The 27,105-nt window shown below is 39.3% G+C and overlaps 1 protein-coding gene across 2 annotated transcripts in view; it reads left to right on the forward strand.

Moving 5' to 3' along the window:
• Positions 1 to 431: 431 nt before the first annotated feature.
• fat1a (FAT atypical cadherin 1a) overlaps positions 432 to 27,105 on the forward strand; it is an 83,814-nt gene continuing 57,140 nt past the window's right edge. For both annotated transcript variants that reach the window (XM_079617379.1, XM_079617380.1), the window contains exons 1-3: positions 432 to 543; positions 2,172 to 5,455; positions 24,464 to 24,778. In XM_079617379.1, the coding sequence (XP_079473505.1) occupies positions 2,197 to 5,455; positions 24,464 to 24,778 (3,574 nt within the window). In that variant the 5' untranslated portion in view covers positions 432 to 543; positions 2,172 to 2,196. The remainder of the gene's footprint in view (positions 544 to 2,171; positions 5,456 to 24,463; positions 24,779 to 27,105) is intronic.

A 27,105-nucleotide genomic window follows, 5' to 3' on the forward strand; every position in this document is an offset into this window, starting at 1 on the left:
AATGCTTTTCATGAAGCACGCGCGCAAAGCAGTCGTATGTGAGTCAGAAAACGTAACTGTTGAAATGGCATTATTATATCTGTTTAATTTTATTTTACTATCAACTTGGTACAGGTAGGCTATATAGGTACCTTGCGCATGGGGCTTTTATTGTTACCAATATCTCAAATGCTGACATCCATGGAGATAATTCCATTGCTTTGTTCCAAAAAGCGTATGACGCGGCATATTTCTTCATTAGAGAGGTTTGGCACATAAAATGAAACATCAAAGACTTCTCCCGTCCCACTGTGAGGGGAAAGCAACGGCCGTTTCATCTTCATGCCAACAGGAAGTAGATCCGTGCGCTGTGCAAGGAGCGCGGAGAAATACTAAGAGCGCTTTGTGTGTGTGTGTGTGTGTGTGTGTGTGTGTGTGTGTGTGGATCGGATAATTCAGTGAGCAGAGAGAGCCGCTGAGAGTGAGTGTCGGTACCATGCAGATACTTGAAACTTACAAACTTCATGAAAAGCCACCAAACAAAGGACGTTAGTGCTGGAATAGGTATGTACGACTTGGGAAGTTTTAAATTTGAGGGAGGACTTCTTGGACTTATTCTGGTGTTGTGCTATTTTCAGAAATGCTTAAAAGTTTTAGTCAGCTCGTGGTGTAAAGTTGCCGTTGGGAGTCCCCCACTGCTCTCCGTAGTGGAAATAGGGCAGCTTTGAAGTTGACCGTTGGTTGGCAAAGCTGTTGGAATACTCAATGTGTTCAAATGGAGTTGAATTATTTAAGATAAGCAGTCCAGGGTGATCAGATATTTGTTTTCTAATGGAAACAGTTCATACATCTGGCCAGCGCATGAAGGCACCAGTGTGGCGACGTGAAATGAATAGGAACTGTCGGGCTGGGGGGATGGGGATATACTTTAACAACGGAGCAGAAGCCTGTCTTTTGTTACTTTGGTATTTTGTTTCCATTCCAAAGGCTAAACTGCCTTGCGTATATTGAGGAGAGTTAGCCTACCACTGAGGTGGAAAACATTCAAATCGTATGTTGTTTAGTGTGCTAATAGTAACAGCAAAGGAATAGTTATTTGATGTCACTGAGAAAGTTTCGTCAGATTGGCTAACGTTACATTTAATTTCTGAACCAAACGTCACGTTAACGGCTGTGAGTCTCTTGCTGTTATATGCGCTCGAGGGCACCAATAGTCGCAAGGACACCTGAAAATCTCGAACAAACGCTCGCGATTGTGAAGTCCTCTGTTGTGAATTTGCTTTAGACAAAAAACACTTATTTAACGTTAAATGTTGTAGTCCGACATTTCGTCGGATCTAATGTGCTAGGCAAGGTAATCCGAATGTATAGCCTAATTATTATTAACACATTTAATGCGAGCAGAAACAAACGCTGCAACTTTATGTATTTATTTATTAAACATTTGTTCAATTGTTATTATGCTACTTTGCTGATGTGCAGCATATCAGAAAAATACATTAAACAATATTACGAATACTTCTATCCACCATAATAAATAATAATGATGCTTATTCTTACCCCTTAATACATATTATGATTAGATAATTTATAACAACCACTTCTTTATAGTGTATCAGTGAGGTCATGCAGATCACAGTGATGATTTTGTATCTATGCAGTATTTCATATTCATCCACATAATGTTTTTTTTTCCTATTAACATCATTGAATGCATCTCTCTTTAAACACAGTGTGTTGTTCTTAGCTGAAGAAGATATATGGTAGGAGGCAGTGAGAATAATGTGTAATTTATTCAGAAAGTAGTGGAATGTGACGTTAAATATACACAAAAGACACTTCCATGCTCACAACAATTCATCATTTGGCCTATCTGCTGTCATGGTGTCTATGGTGAAGTTAGAAATAGACAAATAGTCAGTGCCTGTCTCTAAGGATGCTGATGCACCAATCATATTTGTTTTAAGTAATGTGCCATAAACAGCTATTTAAAAGTTGTCTGTCAGTTTCTTATGTGCTTTGTGTAAAATATGTGCTGCAACCCATGAATGAATAACTTCTTAATGATAATTTAAGAGGTCTTTAGATTTGAAATCTTCAGATGAAAGACCAAACCATGTGCCTGAAATGTACTAAATCGATTAAAAGTGAAACTATATTATCTCTTAACTTTTTCTCTTTATTCTCCACAGTTTCAGTGAGGAGTGTGCTGCAAACATGCAGAATCACGTGACTTCACTGCTGGTGGTTCTGCTGCTCCTGTGCGGCTGCACTGGGAACCAAAGCCTCGACACTGCGCCTGTTCCTCTGTTTACCCAGTCTGTTTACAATGCTACCATTTATGAGAACTCTGCTGCTAAGACCTATGTGGAAAATCCTGTCAAAATGGGAATCTACATCACAGACCCTACCTGGGAAATACGGTACAAAATCGTGTCAGGAGACAACGAGAACCTGTTCAAAGCTGAGGACTATCAATTGGGAGACTTTAGTTTTTTGCGAATAAGGACCAAAGGAGGTAGCAGTGCCATTCTTAACCGGGAGGTTAGAGACCACTATATTCTCACAGTCAAAGCCATGGAAAAGAATTCAAATGCTGAGGCTCGAACACGAGTCATGATTCAGGTACTGGACACAAATGACCTTCGGCCACTGTTCTCCCCGACTGCTTATAGCATATCTTTACCCGAAAACACAGCTGTTCGCTCAAGCGTAGCCAAGGTGATGGCGACGGATGCAGATATCGGTACAAATGGAGAGTACTACTACAGTTTCAGAGAATGGACAGACATGTTTTCAGTCCATCCAACGAGTGGCGTAGTTACGCTAACAGGAAAGCTGGACTACTCTGAGACAAAGCAGTATGAATTAGAGATTTTAGCAGTGGACAGAGGCATGAAGCTATATGGTAGCAGTGGATTTAGCAGCATGGCTAAGTTAATGGTACAAGTGGAGCAGGCCAACGAGCATGCACCGGTCATCACTGCTGTAACCCTAGCACCCTCAGACACCGACAAGGATCCTACTTATGCTGTTGTGACTGTTGAAGACAATGACCAAGGTGCTAACGGTGAGATTGCATCTCTCAGTGTGGTTGCAGGCGACCCTCTTCAGCAGTTTAAAGCCATGCGGACAAGTCCAGGCAGTAAGGAATATAAAATCAAAGCGGTTAAGCAGGTTGACTGGGATAGTCAGCCCTTTGGATACAACCTAACACTGCAAGCCAAAGACAAAGGAAGTCCACCCCAGTTTTCATCTGCAAAGGTCATCCATGTCATGTCTCCCCACTTCAAAGTAGGGCCTCCTAAATTCAATCAAGCTATTTACAGAGTCAATGTGAGTGAATTTGCACCACTGCACACACCTGTTGTAATGGTAACAGCTGTGCCAAAGCATCCTCAACTTAAGTATGCATTTAGACACAAATTGGATAAAAATCATTTTGCTATTAATGCAGATTCAGGCTTGATCACAACAGCTGGGCCCCTTCATGCAGACTCCTTGAAAAAGTATGAATTAGATGTTATAACCAGCGAGAAAAAGGCAGTCACAAAAGTCATTATTGATGTGATCGACGTGAACAACAATGCCCCAGAATTCAAACAGACATCTTACAAAGCAAGTGTTGATGAAAATATGCCCATAGGTACTAGTGTGCTAACAGTGAAAGCCATGGATTTAGACACTGGGGAGAATGGATATGTCACTTACAGCATTGCCAATGTGAATCCCCAGCCATTTGTCATTGACTACTTCTCTGGTGTCATCAGTAGTTCAGAGATTTTGGATTATGAACTGATGCCGAGGATTTATACTTTGAAAGTGCGGGCGTCAGACTGGGGTTCCCCTTTTCGACGTGAGGTGGAAACCCAGGTAACAGTCACGCTTAACAACTTAAATGACAACAAGCCACTTTTTGAGAGTGTGGATTGTGACATAACTGTGCCGAGAGACCATGGTGTTGGTGAGCAGATCACAACAGTGTCTGCTATTGATGCTGATGAGTTGCAGTTGGTGAGGTACAGAATAAAAGCTGGGAATGACTTGAATTATTTTGATATTAATCCAAACTCTGGCGTACTGTCTTTGAAGCAACCTTTGAATGAGGGCGAGGCAGCAAAAGTGTCCTATCACAGCTTGCAGATCATAGCCAGTGATGGAGAACATGAAACTCAGCCCATGTTTTTGAACATTACGGTTGTTACGGCACGTAAACCGGTCCAAGTGAAATGTGTTGATACTGGAGTTGCCAGCATGCTGGCAGAAAAGCTCCTGCAAGGAAGCAAGATCCACAGCCAAATTGAACCCGAAGACCACTTCCTTGACTTTCACTCCGTGAACCGCCTTGTGCCCCAGTTTGCTGAGACTTTTCCCAGTGTGATTGAGGTCAAAGAAGACTTGCCTGTTGGGGCCAGAATTGTCCATCTTAGTGCCTCAGATTCTGACAGCGGTTTTAATGGGAAGCTGGTTTACGTTATCTCTGGGGGTGACACTGAGAGTCGTTTCGTCATTGACATGGACAGTGGATGGCTCAAAGTATATGCTTCTCTTGATAGAGAAACGACTGATCACTATACATTGAACATTACTGTGTATGACCTTGGGATTCCCCAGAAGTCATCTTCACGTCTGCTGGATGTAAAGATCCTGGATGCTAATGACAACAGCCCACAGTTTTTACAGGACACCTACTCCGTCGATATCAGCGAGAGCGCTGCGGTCGGCACAGAGATCATTCAAGTTGAAGCAAAAGATAAAGATCTTGGGGATAATGGCGTGGTCAGATACTCTATATTGGCAGACACAGATCAATTTGCTATTGATACGGAAACCGGGATCATTACGGTGAAAAAGCCTCTAGACCGTGAGGTGCAACCCAGTTTTGTACTCAAGATAGCAGCCCGTGACCAGGCCACTGATGAACCTCAACTTGTCTCAACTGTATTGCTTAAAATCACACTGGAGGATGTAAATGACAACCCTCCAAAATTTATTCCCCCAAACTATCAGGTGAGAGTACGTGAGGATCTACCCATCGGTACTGTTATAATGTGGCTGGAGGCTCACGACCCTGATGTTGGGCCGTCTAGCCAGGTTCGATACAGCCTCATTGACAATGGGGACGGAAAGTTTGAAGTAGACAAATTGAGTGGTGCCGTACGAATCGTACAGAATCTTGATTACGAGAAAAAGCAAGTGTACAGTCTCACAGCAAGGGCGAAGGACAAAGGCAAGCCGATATCTTTGTCCTCAAGTTGTCACATTGAGGTGGAGGTTGTGGATGTGAACGAGAATCTGTACAGGCCATTGTTCCCATCATTTGTGGATAAGGGATTTATCAAAGAGGATGTGCCCATTGGAACATCGGTGATGAAAATCACAGCTCAAGATGAGGATAAAGAAAGAGACGGAGAAATCCGTTACTCCATTCGGGATGGGTCGGGTCTGGGGATCTTTACCATTGACGAAGAAACTGGTAAGTTATCTTCCTTTCCCTTTTATCCATTCATGACTGGGGTGGGGTGGGGTGGGGTTGCGGGGGATGTTTTGTCAGGTCATGAATTATTCAAGAAACAAATCTCCTATGCATTAAAGTAGCCGGTGATATGAACGGTGCAAATGTGAAAGGACTTGCTGTATTAAAGTTTTTTTTAGGGGTGTACAGAAGGAGGGATTCATATTATTTTGAGTGGCATCAGTTGGATACTTGTGCAGGTTGGTGGTAGCAGTTGGATGTCTTTGAAAGAGCTGATGAAGAGCATCCTGATTCTTTTCATTTTTCCACCGGAGGAGAGAGAATTGATGGCAGGAACAGATGGAGCAGCTGTCTCTTGGACCTGCTGTAGACATTCCACACTAGTTGCCGTGGTATTAAGAGGATTGCTCTCCCTCCCCGCCCCCTACTTCCGTGCACACATTTTTTTTTTTTACTTGATTCTTTCTCTCTGTCTATTTTTCTTTTTAAATAAGCAAATCAAGCACCGGCTATTTCTCATTTATAGATTATTTTGTTATGTAGGCCATAGGATACTTAACGTGTATTAATGTGAGCCGATGAGTGTTAGAGAATGGTGCTTTTCGAAGCAAACACATTTCCGTGCGCAAAAGTCAACATCTGGCCTCATTATCTTTATACAAAGAATGTATTAATACCTCTCTCAGCTGCCCTGACCACTCAAAGCACCTGTGCCAAAAGCTTAAAATAAGCAGTCTGGAATTCCAATGGTCTTTGACACTGAGCAACTAATGGCCACCCAGTAAAAATGAAGGCCTAAAATACACAAAACTTACAAGACTCAAGACGAGTGGTTTTTTTTTCTTTCTTTGATTAATGGATTTGTGTGCTGAGCTAAATGATGTACAAATAGACCAGTGAAACATCATGATGTTTTGTGTAACTTACATCCATTCGAAATGTGGAATTAGAAATAAATGTAGGCTATTTAGTAGGGGTGGGGGAAAAATCGATTCTTAGATGCATCGCGATGCGGACGTGGACGATTCTGAATCGATTCACAAATGGCAAAAATCTTTTTTTTTTTTTTTTTTGAAAATCGATAATAACGGAATATTGCCGGAATGCAAAAGACGGAACTCTGAAGCGTGGAAACAATTTTGTCAAAGCTTCTTTTTGTCGCAACTTTTATTGCCAAGGATTTGCGTCCAGTCGTTGAGAACCAGGGCTTTCGCGCTGTTGCACACTTTGGAGCCGAGATACAACATCCCATCTCGGAGATATTTTACAGACACAGCGATCCCCACACTCTACAACAAGACCAAAACCGAAGTCATGGAATCACTGAAGAAAGCGGGTAGGATAGCTGTAACATGTGATGCGTGGACATCCGTATTTTATGTTAATAGAGATTCAGAATATGTTGAAGTTTGTTATAATTTGTTATTGTTGTGATTTTTATTGTAGTGAATTTACTGTTGTGAAATGGAAAATCAATAATCGCTAATCGAGAATCGTTAATAATCGAAAATCGACTGTAATCGAATCGGGACTTCAATAATCGTAATCGAATCGAATCGGGAAATCAGACAGATTAACCACCCCTACTATTTAGTCAAGGTGAAAACATGAATAGTTGTAATTTATATCAAGGTATTTCTATCAAGCATATCTGCCTAAAGGGCCTTTCACGCTGAGCGCGAATAAGCAACGCAAATGTATTATGCGATGATGCACTTGAATGGAAACAATAGTTACCTATGGAGCTATTCACACTGGGCGCGATCAATCGCGGCTTGACAAAGCGGAAAAAAAATTCTTCCAGTGTGTCTTTTTTTTTCTTCTTCATCGCCCTGCATTAAAACGGGCCTTCCAATTAGTTTTGAGCTTCAGATCATGTACCTGGAGGCGGAGCCACTGCTCTTGCACAAAGAGATTGGTGGTGCGGTTTTGAAAACCAGTGTAAACACACAGAAGAAAAGTATTCCGGAAGAGAGAAGAGAATGGATTAGTGTTGTCACGGTACCAAAATTTCAGTATTCGGTACCAATACCTGTGAAAATCCACAGTTCTCGGTACCAATTTCGGTACCAAAGCTTAATTTAGATTAAATTTGCATATATTAAAGTGTAGGCTATATCCATTTGTTAGATAATATTGTATAAAATGACCTAACAATAAACAATAGTTATATACGGAAGCAATTATTCTCCTTTGGGTAATTTAAAAATGTAGCCTACGAATACATTTTTAAAATCAAAAGTTGTATCTGTTCATGAACAATCAAGTGTTTGTATTGTAACATTCACAAACATACATTAATGTTGTAAAAATATATTGTTCACTCAATGTGTTGATGTTAGATAAGGCATTAAGTAATGTTAATGAATGGTATCTTATTGTAGTGTTACCAACTAAACAGGAGATAAAACGTGTTTATTTGACTTGACTGTCCTTTTATTTAATCCAAAACTGCGTTCATATTTACAAGGCCTTTTAAACTAGATACAACCGCACACGATACCACTTTAGGGGCCGTTCACATATCGCGTTTTATGCGCGTGCAAATTCGTTATTTCAAATGTAGGGGCGCGGCTTATAATAGAAGCATCTCAACAGGTCATGTGACAAAAACCAGCGGCCTTTCCGTAACAACATGGAAAGCTCGGCCGAACAGCTGATCATAGCTGTACAGGGCGGCTTTTTATTTCTCATCTCCATGAATATATGCAAGGGCTAGAAATCAATTAATTATTTGATGATACTTCCTCGTCATCATGGAGAGCGCAGTTTGCACCGCTTTCTCCTTTCCACAAGCGCGTGCTTTCCCGTTGTGTCTGCCGTTGCTATGCAACCATGAACAAAGGCGAGCCTGGAAAACGAATTTGCACGCGCAAAAAACGCGCTGTGTGAGTGGCTCTTTCCTCCTTTCTGCTCAACAAGTGGATTCAGAGCCACCACATTAGCAGCGCCGCCGGTCGCCATGTCTCAGTGTGTTTATGAAGAGGACGCAACTGTGCACCTTTCGGACAGCGCATCAAGAACCAGATTAACCCGATACTTCGGTACCACCGGTACTTAAGAAAAGCTGGTACCGTAACCATTTTATTTTTTTAGTACCGAAATGGTACCAAAGTACCGGGTCTTTTGACAACACTAGAATGGATGTTGATTTCTTGTTATTATTGGTGTCTGCGAACTGGACATGCATACATTCAATTGTGTCTGCTTCTGTTTGAGTTCACATCCATGGCTTCACTTTAAGCTTCCATTAGTGATATTAGTTGAAAAGTGTGCACATTTTGAGAAATATTAATTCATTCTCACGTCACGTTCTCTAAATATTTATTTATACATAATATAATTTTAATTAATTTCCATTAGGCTAAATACAATTTTATTAGAGCGGAAGAGCTTGTGTGTGAGCGGTGTTTTTTTTTGGGTGCGTGTATCGAAGAGTCGGAGAGCACTTATTCAGTCTAGATCGAAAACCGTAATAATCTTTAAATTGTGGCGCTAATGTTAAAATGTAGCTTGATGTTAATTATAGCTCTAATGCACCTGTTACTTAGCTGCGATTATATTGTATGATGTATTTGGTTAATTCTCATGAGGTATCGTAAGCATAATTTGTGTTTATGGTGTAGTGCTAAATTAATAAATAAATAATAATTGCAATAAATAAATGCCAGGGACATACATAAGGAAAAATGCATTCTCGGTTAGCGCCCACCTATCGTGCAGGCGTGAATTAGCAGAAGCCGATCAATCGTTTTGTATTTGTTGTAAAAGCGTCGTTCGTCGGTGCTTCGCTTTAACGCGTTGTGCTCTGTGTGAAAGGGCCTTAAGAAAGTAAATTACCAGTATCTCTTTTAAATGCCTTTTGAGAAATCTTGCTTTCTTGGGTGGTAAATTTAGCATGACAGGATGTGTTGGCATAGGTTACCCCCCTCCCCCCACAACAAGACCATCTGTTGCCCATTGTGCCTGCCCAGTCTTATGAAGATTGGGTTTTGCTGCAGTTCCAATGGATGGAAGCTTATTTGAAGGTTTTTCCAAATTGATTTGGGTAGAGAACATAAATGGTGTCTTGAGGGGTGAATCAGAAAAAAAAAGTCTAGGAAGAACCTGTAATGAGTTTGTCACCACCACAGCGAGTCAACACTTCTGAACTTAAAAATACTTTGAAGGGCTCAGCGATAAGGATGGCTCGCTGATCCGTGGCCAGTGTGAGAGAGTTTTGTGCCAATTAACAGTAATGTCGCTTTTACATGAAAGTTTCACATTTACTGATCTTGTAGGCCTCTTTCCTTTCTAGCAGAAAAATAAATCAATCTTGTTGAGTTTCTTGGGTGCAGAATAATCTAGGGTTGGGCGATGTCTACCAATTTGGCATCAGACGATGTCTACAGTGAAACATCGCGATTGACGATGACATCGGGAAGGATGGGGGTGGGGGCGGGGGTAACTCAACATTTTCATCCATTAGATATTTTCCTCTACATCTCATCAGCAATTTCGATTTTGGCCCGCTCTACAGCAGCTGACCACTAAGGAGCGAATGTACAGTGACGTGAGATAACTGCCAGATTCAAACTGTGCTTTCACACTATGGCTGGCGCTGAGCCAAAGACGGACGCGCTCAGCACTTTTCATCACAACTATTCAGTGTTTTTAACCACATACTGTTTATTTTAGGTTTCAGACATTTAAATACAATACAATATACAATATAATTTAAAGCAAAACATTACATTTATAGTTTGTAAAATACACAATGGTGTCTATGGAAGCAGCAATAACAATCCATTCAAATATATTGGTCGACGTATTTTTTTCATATCAGATACACATTGTAAGTAACTATAAAGTTTACTCTATTCTTCTCCCAGTTCACCGACCACTTACTTTCATGTATTTCGGGAGAAACTGATGAATTCACGTGCTGTAATAAATCCAACAGACAGGACTCTCTGAACTGCAGCCCAAACAAACATGGTGACGCCCATCTCTCGTTACAGATCAAGATCATTTATAAAGGTTTTTAAACGACAAAATGGCTCAACATCGTGATTTCTGTCAGCCATCGCGATGGACGATGGCATCGTCTATCGGCCCAACCCTAGAATAATCTCCATATCAAAGTTCTAATCTAATAATTGCCATAACGTTTCGTGTTAGTGAGTATTGTCAATTGAGAGTCAACTTAGCACCACCCCTAACTAGAGATGTGGGTCAGCAGGAGTCTCTGACCTTCTCCCCCACTCTCTGACCCTCAAATTGATCCTATGGCAGCCATGCCATTGTCTTTTTCAGAGTACCATTGTTAAGGATCATAGCCAGGACTGGTAGCAAAGCAAATATGCCTGAGGTAATAGCAGCTCTCATGGGAATGGAAAGATTAGAAGACGGATGGGTAGGAGGTGTTCAGATTTGAGGTCACTACATGTGGGATGAATATCATGTTTCAAGCAAGGAATCAATCTTTAAACTGAGTCCGGAGAGTAGTAATAAAGAGTCATTTGTTGTTTTGTACTAAATGGATATTTTGAGAACATGGGGTCACCGTCGCTGGAGGCTATGGGTGCACCTTTAGTCATGTTTTATGAGAATGAACACCAAAAGAAAGACTGAGTCACATCTGGGCCACATTTGGGGCTCTGGACTATATTTTCCATGTGTTGTTTACCTATTTTAATCTCTACTTCTGTAGACCCCACAGGAGGGCGAGGAATGTGCAAATGAAATGTTTTGTCGTTCATTTCTACCCCCAATTTTGTTCGCCTCAGCCTTGGATGTTTGACTCCAGTAGTTTTGCCTCGTAGGAATTTGAGGCTTCCATCATTTATATCCTGTCTTCCCATAAATGTATTTTTGTTTTGTCTGAGAGAGCAAAAGCTCCTCTTAAAAAAACTCAGTTCTGAGAAACATAGTACGAATTAAACGATTACTGACACAATGAAACTGATTTACAACCCGATTAGTTTGCTTTAAAACAGAATGGTTACTAGAGATTGTCTATCTTTTAGTTTTTTGTTTTTGTTTTTTTTTAACCAACAAAGCTAGATCTGTAGCCGCAGGAGGTTCTGCTGTCTGTAGAACCTCCTGCAGTGTTTACATATGTGATTCTCACAAACATGTCAAGAGCAGAGGGCTAGCTACATTGGGTCCTGGTGAGACCCCAGTGTTCTAACCAGGCTATTTCTGCGGCCAAGATGACACACACACACACACAAGCACCGATGCACGAGTCATTGAGGTATGCTGCTAAATTGATTGAAGTCACCAGAGCTTCGTAAAGAATCCAGTGCCTTTATTTAATAAACCCCCGTGGTAAATGGGAATTAATCAAATTGGAGAGCAAACTCATGGGTCAAGGATATTTAACTTTGAAATTTATAAAATGAAATGCTTAGAACAAAGTCTTAGAAATAGAAGGTTGTTGATGCAGAGCTTTCTATTGGGACACACCTAGTGTCCTTGATAGATAGTTAGTCAACTGTCAATACTGGTTGGATAAGCAGTGTATCCATATTCTCATATAATTTGTCAGATGAGCATTTTTTATTTTTTTATTCAATGAATTTATCAATGTGATGTATGTACTTGCAGTTGTATTGGCAACCTTTCACTTTAGTGTAGAACACCTGATTATCCAATAAAAATAGTTTTAAAAAATGCATTAAAATTAGGATTAAAAACGTATTAACTGGTAAAAACAACCTCTAATAGATTTGCTTTGAAGGAGGTGAGAATAATTTCATCGGGACCTGGCCAGTAGGCTACCTACCAAAACATCCTAGCAACCTCTCAGAAAACGGGATCAGTTGAAAAAATAATATTTTAAGAAGCAACTCATTAAAGCTACAATATGTATTATTTTTGTAATAAAATATCCAAAAATCACTTGCACAGTGTGATATATTTCCTGCAGTTGTGTACAATATCCCAAAAGTTCCCAAAGATGTTTAATTCCAGAGAAATTCCCATTTTAAATTGGCTAATGGCTCGTCCCTGTTTACTTGTCGCCTTTCAATTACGTAATATCCACGTTATCCCTGGTTTCCGCTCGTACTGCATGGCGACAGACGTGGACAACTGCGTTACGTCTAGCGGCACGCTCAAGCTGTTGTTGTTTCGTTCAACATTATGGACCATGGCAAGCAGACTTTGGAACAAAAGGAGAACTAAAACGAGGATCAATATCAGCTTGGCGTTTTTGAGATGCCAAGAGCTCCACGTCCATGACAAACTTCTACTTGACAGAGCTCTTGTACTTTATTAGACAGGTGAGCAAATGTACATAAAAGTAATCAATGTTATACAGCTCAACATGATGAAATGTTAGAATATGATCAGTGTGTTATTCTAACTCATATAGCCAAACTAACACATAGAATAACATTAGGCCTATAACTTTCAACACACTCAAATGCAGTTTAGTGTGATAGTGTAGACCACGTGAAACAGCGCTGCGTTACCTCACAAGTTTAATTCGTCTAATAAACTGACCTGTGTGAGTAGTAATTCTGCACTTGCGGGTAACAGTTAGTCCGATAGAATGAAATGTCTTTATTCTTTTTATATCCGTGGGACTCACGTGTGGCGCTGATATCCGTCTCATTAGCAATCGCGCCCTGCTTCATACCACAGTCATGTTAAAAACATAAATGTGTCACTCATCCAAACATTAGATCCTTCGGCATGACGACAAGTTCCATAATTCTGTTTATGCGTCAGCAACCTATGCCTTTGTTATTGTAAGAGGTTAGCGGCCCCTAGCGGCGAATAACAAAAAAAAGTAAATTGTAGCTTTAAAGCTGGTGCAAAGAAAATTGGATTTTGAGGAGCTGTATCCCTAATTCTGAGGCCAATCACATTGTATGCTCAGTTAGGTTAAACTTTTCATTTTAGTTCCCTAGATATCATTTTATAGAACCACCAGGCAGTTTTCTCACTTGTGTCCTGCGAATAGTACATTTCTGCTTTATTTTCAGCTCTGTCAGCTCTGATGATGTGATAAAGCAGTTTACACCTCTTGTGAAATGTAGGGGGTCGCCAACATTCTGAGACACAGAGTAGTCGCACATTTCAGATCATTAAATTTAAGAAAAAATAACTGACTGTACTTATCTTGATACCAATATCTCCCTTTAAGTAGGCTACATGTATTTTGTTTCAGTGTTATAAATGTTCATTTTCAGAAGTACCCGAATTATGTTCTTTTAACCATCAAAACAATTTTATATACTTTTTGCTAAGGCCAACAAAGATCACAATTTGTCAAAAAAAAGTTGTAGGCTATATTTGATGAAAAGCTCACTGGTACTGCACACTGATGCCATGGTCACTAGTTGTGTTCTAAATTATACTGTACACTTGTTTGCAGTACTCGCACTGTTTATAAAATGGCATAGAATAGCGCATAAGTTTGTGAATTGGGACGCAGCTACTCAGTCATCGGGATACAGACGTATGCTTGAGCCAGACACCATTAGGTCAGAGAGTGGCCCATAATGCTGAGCATGCATCCATGTCTAATCCCCCTGACTCGCTGCTCAAAAATATCTGTTTTTGCATGAAGCAGCAGAAAGCCAGTGGCTTTTCCCCCATTGCTGTTGCTTATGTGATTGATGATCAGAAAATGTAGACTGACTTATGATATAACAATACTTTCGTACGAAACAACATTTACAACTTCTGGTTAAGATATTTCAGAGATTGATTACTCACTAGGCAAGGCCAAAAGCTCTGGCTCTAAATGTGTTTTAATTTATGTACTTGGTCCTTGATTTTATTAACATATCTGTTAACATCTTTCACTCATTTTAGTCCAAATGCTCTGGCAAGAATTATGTTTGAAGACTCACAACCCCGCTATCTTTTTAGTTTGTTTCAAAATGAATTTTTGTAGTAGCCAATGCAGCATTTTTTAAATTCTCAAACCACTTGATACTGGCCGACTCAAAAAAGGACAACCTGTTCAAATAATTATTATTTTAGCACTTTTGAAAAAAAAAAATATTTGGAGAAAAGTAATGCACTTCTAAGTACCAGCTCATACGTGTTATCATTGGTTGGGAATCGTACTGCAGTGGCTAAGCCATATGTTTTTGATGTGCTAAAAAAGAACTGGTAAAATTTTTTAATTCTTAATCAGACTACGGTCAGTCATTCTGTCTATTTTTGATTTTTTTTAAAGAACCGGATCATAATACATTTTTCTGTGACTTGTACCTTACTGGTCACGTATAATAGATTCCGTAGCGGTTTCGTGGCGCTACTGAAAAGTAGTACATAAAAGACTATTAGTTCTAGTATTTTCAAAGTAGTTATTGGTTCACAACCTCTATTAAAAGGTCTTCCCGCTTGCTTTGCGGCAGGTATTGGCTGTTGTTCCTCCCACTAGTGAAATGGCACTTGTGAATTAGTTTGATGTACAAAGCACTAGTATGGGAATGTGCATGTGCTACTCTTTGTGCCAGATCCCCTATATGCCCTTCCTGTGGGGAGAAAGGTTGGCTGATTCTTTCTGATGCCAGATAACAGAGGAATGTGCTGGTGGCTTTGTCTTCTCATGTTTGGCTACCTATCAGTTGGCCTGGGCAGCGAGAAGGGGAAGGGGGTCATCTAAAAGAAAAGGGTCATGAGCGAGTTTTCTCTCTTATCAAGATTCTCTTTGCATACCTGCCACATTTTACTCTGGCTTTCTCTTTCGCGCTTGTACATTTCCCACTAAGTGTCAAAATATTGAGCCTGTTGTGTGACTAGTATTTTTTTCTATGTCCATCTTGCCATATCGTCGTATTTTCTCATCTCTCAGGAGTGTGACTACTACTTTTCCACTTTTTTCTGAGGGTATATGACTGACTGACTCCGTGTAGTCTCTGCTTGAGCCGTGTTGCTGGGGCAACCAGTTTCTGGAATGCAGGATCAGGAGTTGATTGTAGGGTGCTAAATGAAAAGCACACTTTCCCTTGTTAAAGTCGACTGCCGTCTCCAACTATCAGGTCCCATTTTTGGGAACCCGTGCTGATGTTAACTCTTGTTATTTCAATGTTCCCTAAATAAAAGTCAGTTGAGCGAAAGAAGATCGCCCATGCCAAGAACAAACCAGCAAGTGAATGGTTTTAGACTTGTGTGCTACAGGATTGATGGTTTGGCGTTAAGCCCAATATTTCATACTCAAATTCCATATGCCACGGTCCAGCTCTCAGCTATACCAATTCCCAATACGGTGGGTGATGTTGTTGCACTCACTGTTTCCCTGTGATGTCACAGATTTTTATAATGAGAATCGAAGGCGAGTGACAGCAGATGTAAACACGGCGCTGGTGGATGCAGAGTGTGAAACCAGAGACGCTAACCACCGACGCGAGACAAACTGTGTGATGCATCTGCTCCCAAACTGTATCTGACTGTGCGTCAAAGTTAACTGGCATTTTAGAATTGCACATCCTGGGACTATGAATGTCACACCCACGGCTTTTCCACTCAGAGGTCAGAGATGAGAAATGAAGATGAATGCTTTTTATTTCACTGTTGGGCTTCTGCGCTCGACAGATAATCATAACAGCTTGCTACAAAAGCTCAACAAATCATTGCATCATGGAGCGTTTAGCGACACTACAGTGTGTTTGCTCAACCTGATTTTGAAAACCGCTACCTCCATTTAGATAAATGTATTGTTTTGTTTGCATTTTGAACAAATGGACAATAAATCATTGCATTGTCTAATTATGTACAAAGCGTTACTCTGGCTTGATGGAATTCATTTGCTTGATATTTAGACAAATAATAATAATAATAATTTATTTTACAGTACAATTATTATTTAGCCTAAACGTTAAACAATCAAGCTTTTGTTTTTTTAAGCGTAAACCACAGGCAGGGAGCCCTTACAGCTTTTATATATTGCTGACATAAACAACCGTTTTTTAAGCGCATCTCATTACAAGTTTTGGAAGATGGTTGGCGCATGTTGCGTTTCCAAATGCATATTATAATCAACCAAAACTCTGAGCACATGCAGAAATGAGTTTGTCGGCAGCAGCATTTACTGAGAACCGAGTCACTCTGAAACACCAGATCATAAGCTGTTTGTATTTAAAAGAACACTGCCATGCTTCGCTCTGAAACACGGTGCTCTTATATATATATTTTTTTAAACCGCAGTCTTTGCAATATGATAATCACAGTAAGCACTATCACTGTTGCGATTTTATATCAATTAATCATGCAACCCTACTTGGGGTGTTAAACTTAAACCGCAGTAATGCTAATGTACATTGTATTTTTTCATGTCGGGTTTGCACATTTTCAGATTTGTAGTCATAATACCGTCCTTGTAAACTCACTGCAAAAAAACTAAAGTAGGAACACACTACTTTCATTTCATTTGATTTGAACACTCTTATGCATGCAAACCTATATTACAGTGTCTGTTTGTTTCGGAATGTCGGTTGCGCAGCTTTGTCCCTAGATAACAGTTATGTATAAATTCACGTTCGTAATGATATGTGAAGGTGTAATTAGGATCCTAGTTAAGAGTCAAACATCTGGGGTTTTAACCAAATGACTTTTCTATTCCCTGTGTTTTACTGCCTCACCAGACTCCTCCCTTCAATATTTAAAACGCCTTTGATCCTCACCACACAGAAACACTCCAAGGAGCACAAGTATATAAATAGAAAAGTGAGAGGGAAAAAAAGAAGTGAGGCTTTCAAAATGTCAAGACAGCACCCTGTATGAAACACACTCTCACTTCATAGTCTTATCAGCCTCCCCAAAAGAGGAGAGAAAAGCTCTCCGGCATGAACTGGGACGCTAATGTGCCGGCCTAGTGATAATGCCAGTGCCGACACTGGGCAGTTATTTCATGCTTCGGAAAAATGTTGTTATAACGGAGGACAGACGCTCGTTATCAGGAAGGGCTCAGAGATTGGAGTCAATTCAGGGGGGAAAGAGCATGCTTAAAGTGCAAACATGATATTTAAACAAACAGCCGCGTTCACTGGCAGGCCTCTGCAAAAACACGAGGTCTTCTGGACAATAGGATCTGTCTGGACAAGTGTCAAAAGAAGCTCTCAGCTAGAATTAATAGGCTAAAGCAGGCAGAAAAAAAGAAACTCTCATCCGTTCATTGACAAATTTCCCTTTTTATGCTCCCTTTTCATGTTCCTGTTTAGATTTTTTTCTATTTTCTGGAGCTTGCAACATACATGTTTATAACTTACCTGTTGTTGTTTTGCAAATGTTGTGATTTTCACACGCTCTCAGGTTTAAAGATGAGATTAGTGTGATATGTAGAGCGAGACAGTGCACTATATTAAGCTAGTCAAATCATTCTGCTCCTCCTAAGTATGTTTTTTCCCTCCAGCCAGATGTTACAAGCTGTTTTTTAGTGCAAGTCAGGTTGGTAGTTGCTTTGTTAGCCAGGGCGATATAGTGAAAACGCAATGATGCGTAACGCGGAAATAGTGGGTTGACTCAAGAGGCTTCGCAAGCCAGTAATCACTTGTCCAGGATGCCCTGCAGATAAGATGGCTATTGTGTGCCACAGTGTTTGTTAAAGTCATCAAGCACTCGTTCTTTAATTGCTTCCTCAATCCGCTATTAGAGGCCGATAACCTTGGCAGTGGCAGTCCCTTTTTTCTAAACTAGAATTGTGTTTTTCTTTTTTGGTCTGGAATGCATTTTTTCCCACACTTGCATTTATAGATTTGTTTCATATAACATTAAGGCTGGCCTAAATGCATTTTAATGCCTTGTAAAATTAAATATTTTGTTTTCTTTGATTTGGTTATTAATTTGTCCACTAGGTAAAACAAAACATATCATTTCAAAAAAGAAAGTATAATTAATAATAATGTATTATTATAATTATAAATGTATACATTAAAGAATATAAAAAGTCATATAAATATTAGAAAGTTATAAATTCAGATTCAAATTATTTGTTTGTTTTGCATTGGAGCCAGTGAAAATGTTGGGAGGACAACTACAGTATGTGCATTCTATGATTCCACTAAAGTCAGTCTTTTTTTATGAGTTGTCATATTTGTTACACTTTATTATTATTATTATTATAAATATGTTATCTTAAAAAAATAGGCTGAGTGTATTAATAAAAATAAATGTTCAATTTGTGGTAAGGTCAAGGAAAATATTGGCAGGACAAGTAGAAATCTATAATAGTGGCCTAGTCGGGCAAACAGAAAAAGACATATATAATATTCATGGTTTATGAAGTAATATTGAGTTCATTTGTAGTACACGTATTCCTCAAGGCTTGTGCCGCCCTTGCATCCCTAAAGTGAAGTGGGGTAGAGCCCTTTTAAAGCCCCTGAAAAAAACTCTGGGAACCGAGAGCATGATATGATTAAAGTTGGGAAAGGGGGGTGGTGATGGAAGCTTAGCTGAGGGTTCCCTTATAATACTCTTGGTTCTGACACTGGAATCTCAAATATTTCTCTGGAGTCTCGGGAAAGAAAAAGAGTGAAATGGGAGGTGGAGAGAAAAATCGCTGAGAAAGTTTATGTAAGCATGTGAGCAGGAGGCCTAAGAAGGTTGAGGAATGCAGGAGCCCGGCAAACAGAATTAACCAAGCCAGTTCAAAGAGAAACGCATGGCTTTTTAAAGTGCAGACCAGGGGAATACAAGTCCTAAGCTGCCCTAACTTATCCCTCTGCTTCCACCACCTCCACTACATATGTGAAAGCCTTGTAGAGTCACTCTCTGAAGGTCAGATAATTGCTCAGAGTTAGGCTTCACTTTGATGATATTCACAGCAGTTCTGCGAACGTCAAGTGCGCTTACAGGAGCTGATGGCTGAGGCTTATTACGCATCCTTAAAAAAACATGATGATATTGACAGTTTTTTTTTAAGGCAACTTGTCTCTTTCTGAAAATGAAGACTATGGATAAACAGGGTTTAACATTTCATAATCCTCTATTTGACAACCTCGGGTAATCTTTTTCTGGCTTTCTTATTTGGTGCAATTGCCAGCTTCTTCATATGCTTGCAATTGCTCAAACTAGGGATGTGACGGTGAGGAAATTTTCCCACTGGTTAATCGACACGTGACAACACTGGCAATAACGGTATCACCGATGGGGTGGGTGGGGGTGCGAGGGACGTTGTAGTTTTTCCCTGTTTTCCACCTCGCTTTTAAATCGCTTATGAATGCACGTGCATCCGTGCGCATTTTAGTGGCATTAGCATTAATTAGTGGCAATTCGGGGATGGCATTTGCTTGAACGGTGGGTTCATTATTATTCTTAACGAAAAACACAACAAACCAGTACAATGACAAACTCGCTTATATTAAACAGAACTTGTATTAACAAAATTAATAAGCAATGCATACATTCTTATAAATTAAATCTGACTCCTGCTGCTGATCTGTGCTGCGACTCTCGTTCGTCTCATGCTGAATTGAGCAGATGCGTTCAGTTTTTAATTGTAGTCTGTTCTCTAGCTGAAATAAATTATTTTTATTACTATAAAAAATTCTAAACGATGGTGGGTGGGTGGTGGTCGCCACCTGGTCAGGTGATGCAATCAGTGTGTGGCTGAACACCGTGTAACACCTGTAACACAGACCTATCTCAAACTGAAGATTTGCCATGTGTTTTTACGTGTGTAGATCAAAGAAAAGAGGGGTTTTGTTGAGGACTGTTTCGTTAACTATCATATGGGCACTTTTAGCCCTGTAGACTTTTAGAAAATAAGCTCTTAAAACACACTTTTCACATTATCTCTAGTTTAGTTTGTCCACCAATAGTGGATGTACTTGCAACGCATTTTAAAATAAACCAAAAGAAAAGGAAACAACAAAAAGTTGTTTTAAATTGTAGTAATATTTCACAATATTACTGCTTTTACTGTATTTTTCTTTAAATGCAGCTTTGTTGAGCATGGGCTAACCTCTTTCAAGAACAATACAAATTGTATTGATGTTCAGATGTTATGATTTCAAGTGACAGACTGGAGAAAATAGGGAAACATTCTGGAATCGACCCGAGCTGGATTCAGTCGCATAGCCACCAGCACGCACCGAAGAACTCAATCTACCTCTGACGAGACCTTCTCACTGACCCACATTTTGGGAAAGTTGAGAAACATTAGAAAAGGGAAGGGAGCATGGAGGCTTTGCTATTCCCCAATCCACTTAACATTTCCCATCTTTATGGCTCTTAATACTGTCAACCATGTCCAAACTTTAACATGTCAAGTCAAGATCAGAAACTGTCCATGTTTGTTAACTCAGTGTAGAGAGAGTGTAGTCATAGCCGTATCATGATCTAATCAGTCACTGAGGATGTCGACCCAGTCTGAGAATGAAATTTGCTTCCTTTCTGTCTCTCTTTGTACACACAAATATGCACACACACCTATGTGCAAGGTCAGCCATGTTGAGTCAGTGCGAGTGGTTCTCATTGTTCATTGAGGCGCTCAGGTAGCTGTGAAATGCCTCGCTTCAGGGTGAAGAAATGAACAGACAAAGAAGCCAGAAAGAAAGACCTGCTTTAATTCAGTCATCATATTATATAGCTTCAGGGCTGGTTTCACAACTTCCTCAACCACAGTTGATTCAAAGGTGTGGCAGAATACCTATGAAACAACTTTAATGCACCGAATGAATCATTGCAATAACAGACAGGACAGTGTGTTTTAAAACTTCTTGTTGCTCTCATGTGCTGAGGATTATACCATTACTTAAGTGTGAGCTCTAACTCTGAAGAATGCCTGAAGCTTCTTTACAACAATAGCTTCTTCTCAGTCAGGGTTGGTTAGTATTGTAAAGGGCTCGTGTTTATGAATCGGAATCCTGATTATTGTTAGGTAAATGTTCTTGCATGCCAATTTGGTCCTGATCAACTTAGCCAGGCTTCTAAAAGACAATTGGTTGTGCAGTTCAGCTTTTACATCCATGCTGTTGAATTTAAAGCTTATTATTCAGACAATGTCGAAGTTTCAGTATTTTATTATGAATTATGAATTTATGGAAGTTTTTAAAACCTAAAAGATGAGGTGAAAAATTGTGTGTGCAATAATGTTTGTCAACTGTAATTTAGCTGTGTGTCATTTAGTGGCATAACACAAGACTAAAAGTCCTGAGCATTAAAATGGATCTGTTGGACATAGTAATTGGTGTGCATTCGAATCTGGTAACTTGCAAACTTAGTTGCGTCTCTAAATAAGTCTCAGAAATGTCAAAAGTATTGAGGATTTAGTGGGAGTGTGCTTGTTGGTGAAGTCATCATCCTAGTGACTGGTTTTACAGCAGTGGCCTTTTGAGCTTGAAGGAGCAGCTTTCTTTTGTGTGTATCCTCTGGTCATCCAAATGAGCACTCAAGCATGGGTAGTTGTTTGGCAGAGACAAAGCTTATTCTCTGTCTCGCCCTTTCTCTCTTCTCCTACCATCTCTTTCTCTTCCACATCTATCGTTCAGCTCCTCTGACTCTATTTGACATGTTCTTATACCCTGCTAGCCGCTTACACACACTCATTTGTCTTTGTCACTCTTCATTCTCAGCCAACCATCTACAAATAAAAGTAATTGTTTTTTATAAATGTTTTACACAAACAAGTTCTACACTCACCCTCAGTTCAATACACTTAAACCTCTACACGTATGAGTTAATCTTCAGTGCTAAACGAATTCTTTGCAAAGTTTAGTTTAACAAGTTACAACCTTACTGTTAAAGATGATTTATTAGGTTGCCAACGAAGGCAAGAAACGCAATTACTATTGCTTGTACTTGTGGTTAGGGATTTTGACAAATCCCTGCCCTAAGAATTCAAATTAAGTATATAGGCTAACTCATGAAGGCTGCTTTTCTTTGATCAAAAATACATTAAAATGTAATTATTTCCTCTGCAAAACTGAATTTACCATCTTCAGTGTCACATGATCCTTCTGAAATCTAAACATTTGTTATTATCATTTAAAACAGTAGGCTAGTTCAAATACAATTCAGAATTGAAGTTAAAAAACAGCATTTATTTAAACATTTTAAACTGATCCACAGTCACTTTTGATCAATTTAATTTGTCCTTGCTGAATAAAAGTATTAATTTCTTTAAAAACTAAATTTTGAATGGTTTCATTTGCCTAATTTATGCATGTTCCTTCTTTAAGAATGAACTCTGCAGAGTTTTTACAGTGCTGATCTATAGGCCACCTTACACTGATAGCCAATGGCAAAATGAAGTGAGCTATCCATTTCATTTCTCTCACCTCCTATACAGGGCCTTAAGCTATTCATAACGTCAGGTGTTACAGATCATTGATGAATGAAAAATAAGGCCAAGAAGGTCAAATAAAACAGCCCGAGCTGCGAAAAGCAGCCATTTTTCCTTGTCTGTTTTATAAACAGTAAGTCTATTCTTTCACACTTATCCCCCTTGAGGCTCCAGCTAGTCCTCTGAGTTTGCTAAAGCCCAGCAGAGCAAGTTAAGAAGACAAAGAACAAGAACTGGCGCAATGCACTGTGCAAAAGATCGCTCTGGAACAAACAGGATAACGTTGTCAATTTCTTGTTTCGTATGTCCTTGGGCGACATAATTGTACTTTGTAACTAAACAAAAAAAAATGCTGAGCTGGCCTAAATAAAGTTTGAGAGTTAGTGAATGAGACTTTATTCTTGAAATGTTTGCAACATTAACAACATCGGATCTAAAGATTTCTTAACCAACTAAGTATAATCTTAAGTTCATGGGCTCAAGTTTAATCGGATCGAGTTTTCAACAACAGGGACCTGCCTGTTCTGGCAGCGGTAAACTTTGGCCAGGGAGTGTCTATCTAGCTCTCCTTTTCATTGACACACACACCCCACCTGCCTGTCCTGAGTAACGATGAGATCACTCGGCTACTGATAACATTACAGGTCCTTTCAGGCAAGCCACATCTTTACTGCCCTTAAACAAGCCTATGATTTATTCAGTATGATGCAATAAAATATAAGTCATATACAGTAATATACGCAATAAAACAATCATTCTGCAACATAAAATATGCCACACCTTTTTACACTAGTGTGCATAGACTGGAAAAATGTAGAGATCACAGTCCAAGGCTCTTTTTGCTTTCTCACTCTCTCGCCATCATATGTGATGGATTCGACTTCTCTTTGTATGCAGACCTGCTGTTTGCTCTCTGACGGCCTCCTCTTCCTCCCCCGTCTCATTCCTTTATGGCAGTGAATAGGCAGACTGTTGACACAGCTGAGTGCAATGCGGCACACATGTGAAACATGTATAATGTTTTGAGATTGCAAGGTAGAGAGCCGAACAGGTGACTCTGGCTCAAAGCAAGCACGTTTAATAAAGGCATTGTACACTTAGAGGACCATAAGACGATCTATAGGAGGTATTAGGTTCCCACTTAAAACCTATCAGAGCCACTTATCTGCTTCTAAGGATACCATTATCGTGGCAAAGCATGATGGGTATAGGATATTGTGGCTGTGAAACAGTCAAAATGCTATTTAAAGGTCTACTTTAGGTGTTAGAGAGTTAGAGAAAGAAACACAATATGTGTGAAGTGATTTATACTCATTTGTGATGAAGGTCAGCCAAATAGCACTTTATCTTAGTACCTGTTGCAGAATAAATGAATCATTGGTGACAAATATGCTTGATTAAGGTGTTTCTACAATGGTTCCCGGAAATTAGGAGTGCCACTTTAAAATAAATGTAATTTATTATTTAAATGGAATGGAATAATCAGTTTTGAAATTGACATAAATGGGAATATGTATAATGGTTTAGTTAATTAATGTTTAAAAGCATAGTTAAATGTAAAAAAATACAACATTTTTACATTGTTACATGTTTTACATGTTAACTATTTTTTTTAAAGCATTGCCTATTTTATTTTAATTGTATTTTTTTATTTTAATCAATACATTGTTAATTAGTGTCCTCCGAGTCCTCCATAGCATACATGCTAATAGGTGTAACTTCAAGTTGCACCGTTGTCTTATGGAGACGACACTAAGATTTCTCCATGTTATCCTCAGGTGTGATCCGGACACAAGAACTGCTGGACCATGAAACCGTGTCTCACTACTGGCTGACGGTCTATGCCACTGACCGCGGTGTGGTCCCGCTGTCTTCCTTTGTGGAGGTCTACATCGATGTTCAGGATGTCAATGATAATACCCCACAGACCTCCGAACCTGTATATTATCCATCCGTCATGGAGAACTCACCCAAAGACGTCTCCATCATCCAGATCGAGGCGTTTGACCCGGACACGAAGTCCAGTGAGAAGCTCTCCTACAAGATCACTAGCGGGAACCCCCAGGGCTTCTTCAGCATCAACCCTAAGACTGGTGAGTGTATCAAAGAGCTTTGTTTTTATCTTACAGTCTTTCTAGTAGTCCATTTGAAGAGGGTGCTGAGGTTGACAGGAATAGACTGTAATATGTTTGAGGTAATCTAATTTTTCAAATGCAGGCTCAGAGTAGATATAAGGCAGATTATCTCTAAATGACTCTTCACCCATATTGGTTAACCATTCAAATAATAGTACATTTTGCTTTAATTCAAGAATAAAAATGAATGCTGAAATTGCAGGATCATACACAGTGGGAGGAAAAGCAAATATTTTACTGTATAGCACACACATGTGCTATGATGCTGAAAGGAAACCATGCACTTTTGTTTTTACACTTAATTTTTAGGATATTAATACTTCTATTCTGAAAGGACACATGGTCAAAAATCACAGTTAAAAAAGGTTCATTGTTACAAAAAAATATATTTAAAATAAATGTTCTTTCAAACTTTCTATTCAAAGAATCCTGAAAAAAAATGCATAAGCAGCACTGATAATAATAATAAATGTTTCTTGAACTAAATCAACATAGTATAATTTCTGAAGGATCATGTGACACTGAAGTAATAACTGCTGAAAATTCAGCATTGTTCAGAGTTACATTTTAAAATATATTTGAAATTGTTAAAATATATATTTTTTATATATTATCAATATTTTTTTTAATCAAATGAATGCCTTGGTGAGCGTAAGAGACTTTCTTTCAAAAACATTTTTAAAATATTACCGAGCTCAAACACTGTGTATGCTAACAAACAGCAATTCTGTTAATTATTTGTTCAGGTCACACTCAACTCAGTGATTCATTACCAAGTCAAGGATGGTTTGCAGAGCTGATTTTGTTCGTTTTGATGCCACATCAGTACAGTGAAAATGGTCCATTAGAGTAGACATTCATCTACAGGACACATACAAACAGACAGGAAGAGATAGGTTAGCTACGTCCTAATGGGCTTCTGAGATTCTTTGAGTGCCATCAGTTCCCAAACCTGTTTTTTTATGTGAATCTACTGAAGCATAAGGCTCAGTGAATAAGCGTACGAAGGCACACTCGCCTGCTCTCAGATCTTTTGCGTGTTCTTGTTTTCTCACCCCCTCCCCTCTCTCTCTTTCTCTCACTCTCTCTCTCTCTCTCTCCTCTCTTTCTCACTCTCTTCATGGATCACTGTGTACGCATATGGGGTTTACTAAATGGACCCACACTGAATATTTTATACAGCTATGGTTTCCCTCCCTCATCCTCTTCTCCCCCGTAGAGTAGGACATGATTTTGCCAGCATACCAAAGAGAACGGGCGTAAGGTGCAAACAGCAAACTCAAAGGCCTGCAGCTGTAGGAAACCTTGAAATGATTCACACTTCAAGTTCAGGACATTTCAGGAACATGTTAGGTCAGATTACCTAGCGCCTGCAATATCTCCACCATTGTTGTCTGAACTTGTTTTAGTGCTAAGAACAAATAACTTGTAAAGCTTAACAGAGGAACACTGTGATGGCTAGTGGCTACAATCCTATTGCTCCCACAAGATGAAGAGAAAACAGACAAAAATGAGCCGACTATTGATTTACACTAAACAAATCGTACCGCCCCTGAACGATTTAACGATAATGTTTTTGAAAGAAGTCTTCATAAATAATTTTAATATGCTGATTTGGTGCTTAAGAAACATTCTCATTATCAATGTTAAATACAGTGTTGCTTAGTCTTTTTTTCCAAACATTTTCAGGATACTTTAATGAATAGAAAGTTCAATAAAGCAGCAGATTTATTTGAAATAGAAATTCTGTAATATTATAATTTTTTTCACTTTTGATCAATTTAATGCATCCTTGCTGGATAAAGTATTGAGCTATAAAATTAAGAATTTCATGAGAAATGTTCAGAGCATAGTTTGAGACATTTTTGGAGATCTTTTCTCAAACTTCTGTGTGTGATATTACTAGGGTCTTCTTATGAAATCTTTTGCAAACTTAAGCAAAAGTCTCATTTGCTCTAAATTCATTCCCATTGCCGTCTAGGAGGAACAACTGAGATATTAAAGAGATCTTGTTTGTGAAAATTTCTTTCCTATGGGTACGGGTCTCTGAAATCCACAATATTTCAAATCCACTAAGTGAGAATGTGAAATGAAAAAGCCCCCTGAAGCATTGTTCGACTTTGTGAACCTGAAAGCAATCAGTCTGAGAAACTGGCCCTGAAGTTTAATTTGAGTTGAAGGTTTTGGCCAGTCTGTGAAAGTTGGTGGCCAGCCTCTCTCACAGTGTTTTACTGACTTGTGTGGTCTTTTTTCCCCATGCAGTTACATACACAAATGTGAAGGTT

This window comes from Phoxinus phoxinus (assembly GCF_949152265.1).
Source record: "Phoxinus phoxinus genome assembly, chromosome: 6".
Taxonomy (NCBI): domain Eukaryota; kingdom Metazoa; phylum Chordata; class Actinopteri; order Cypriniformes; family Leuciscidae; genus Phoxinus; species Phoxinus phoxinus.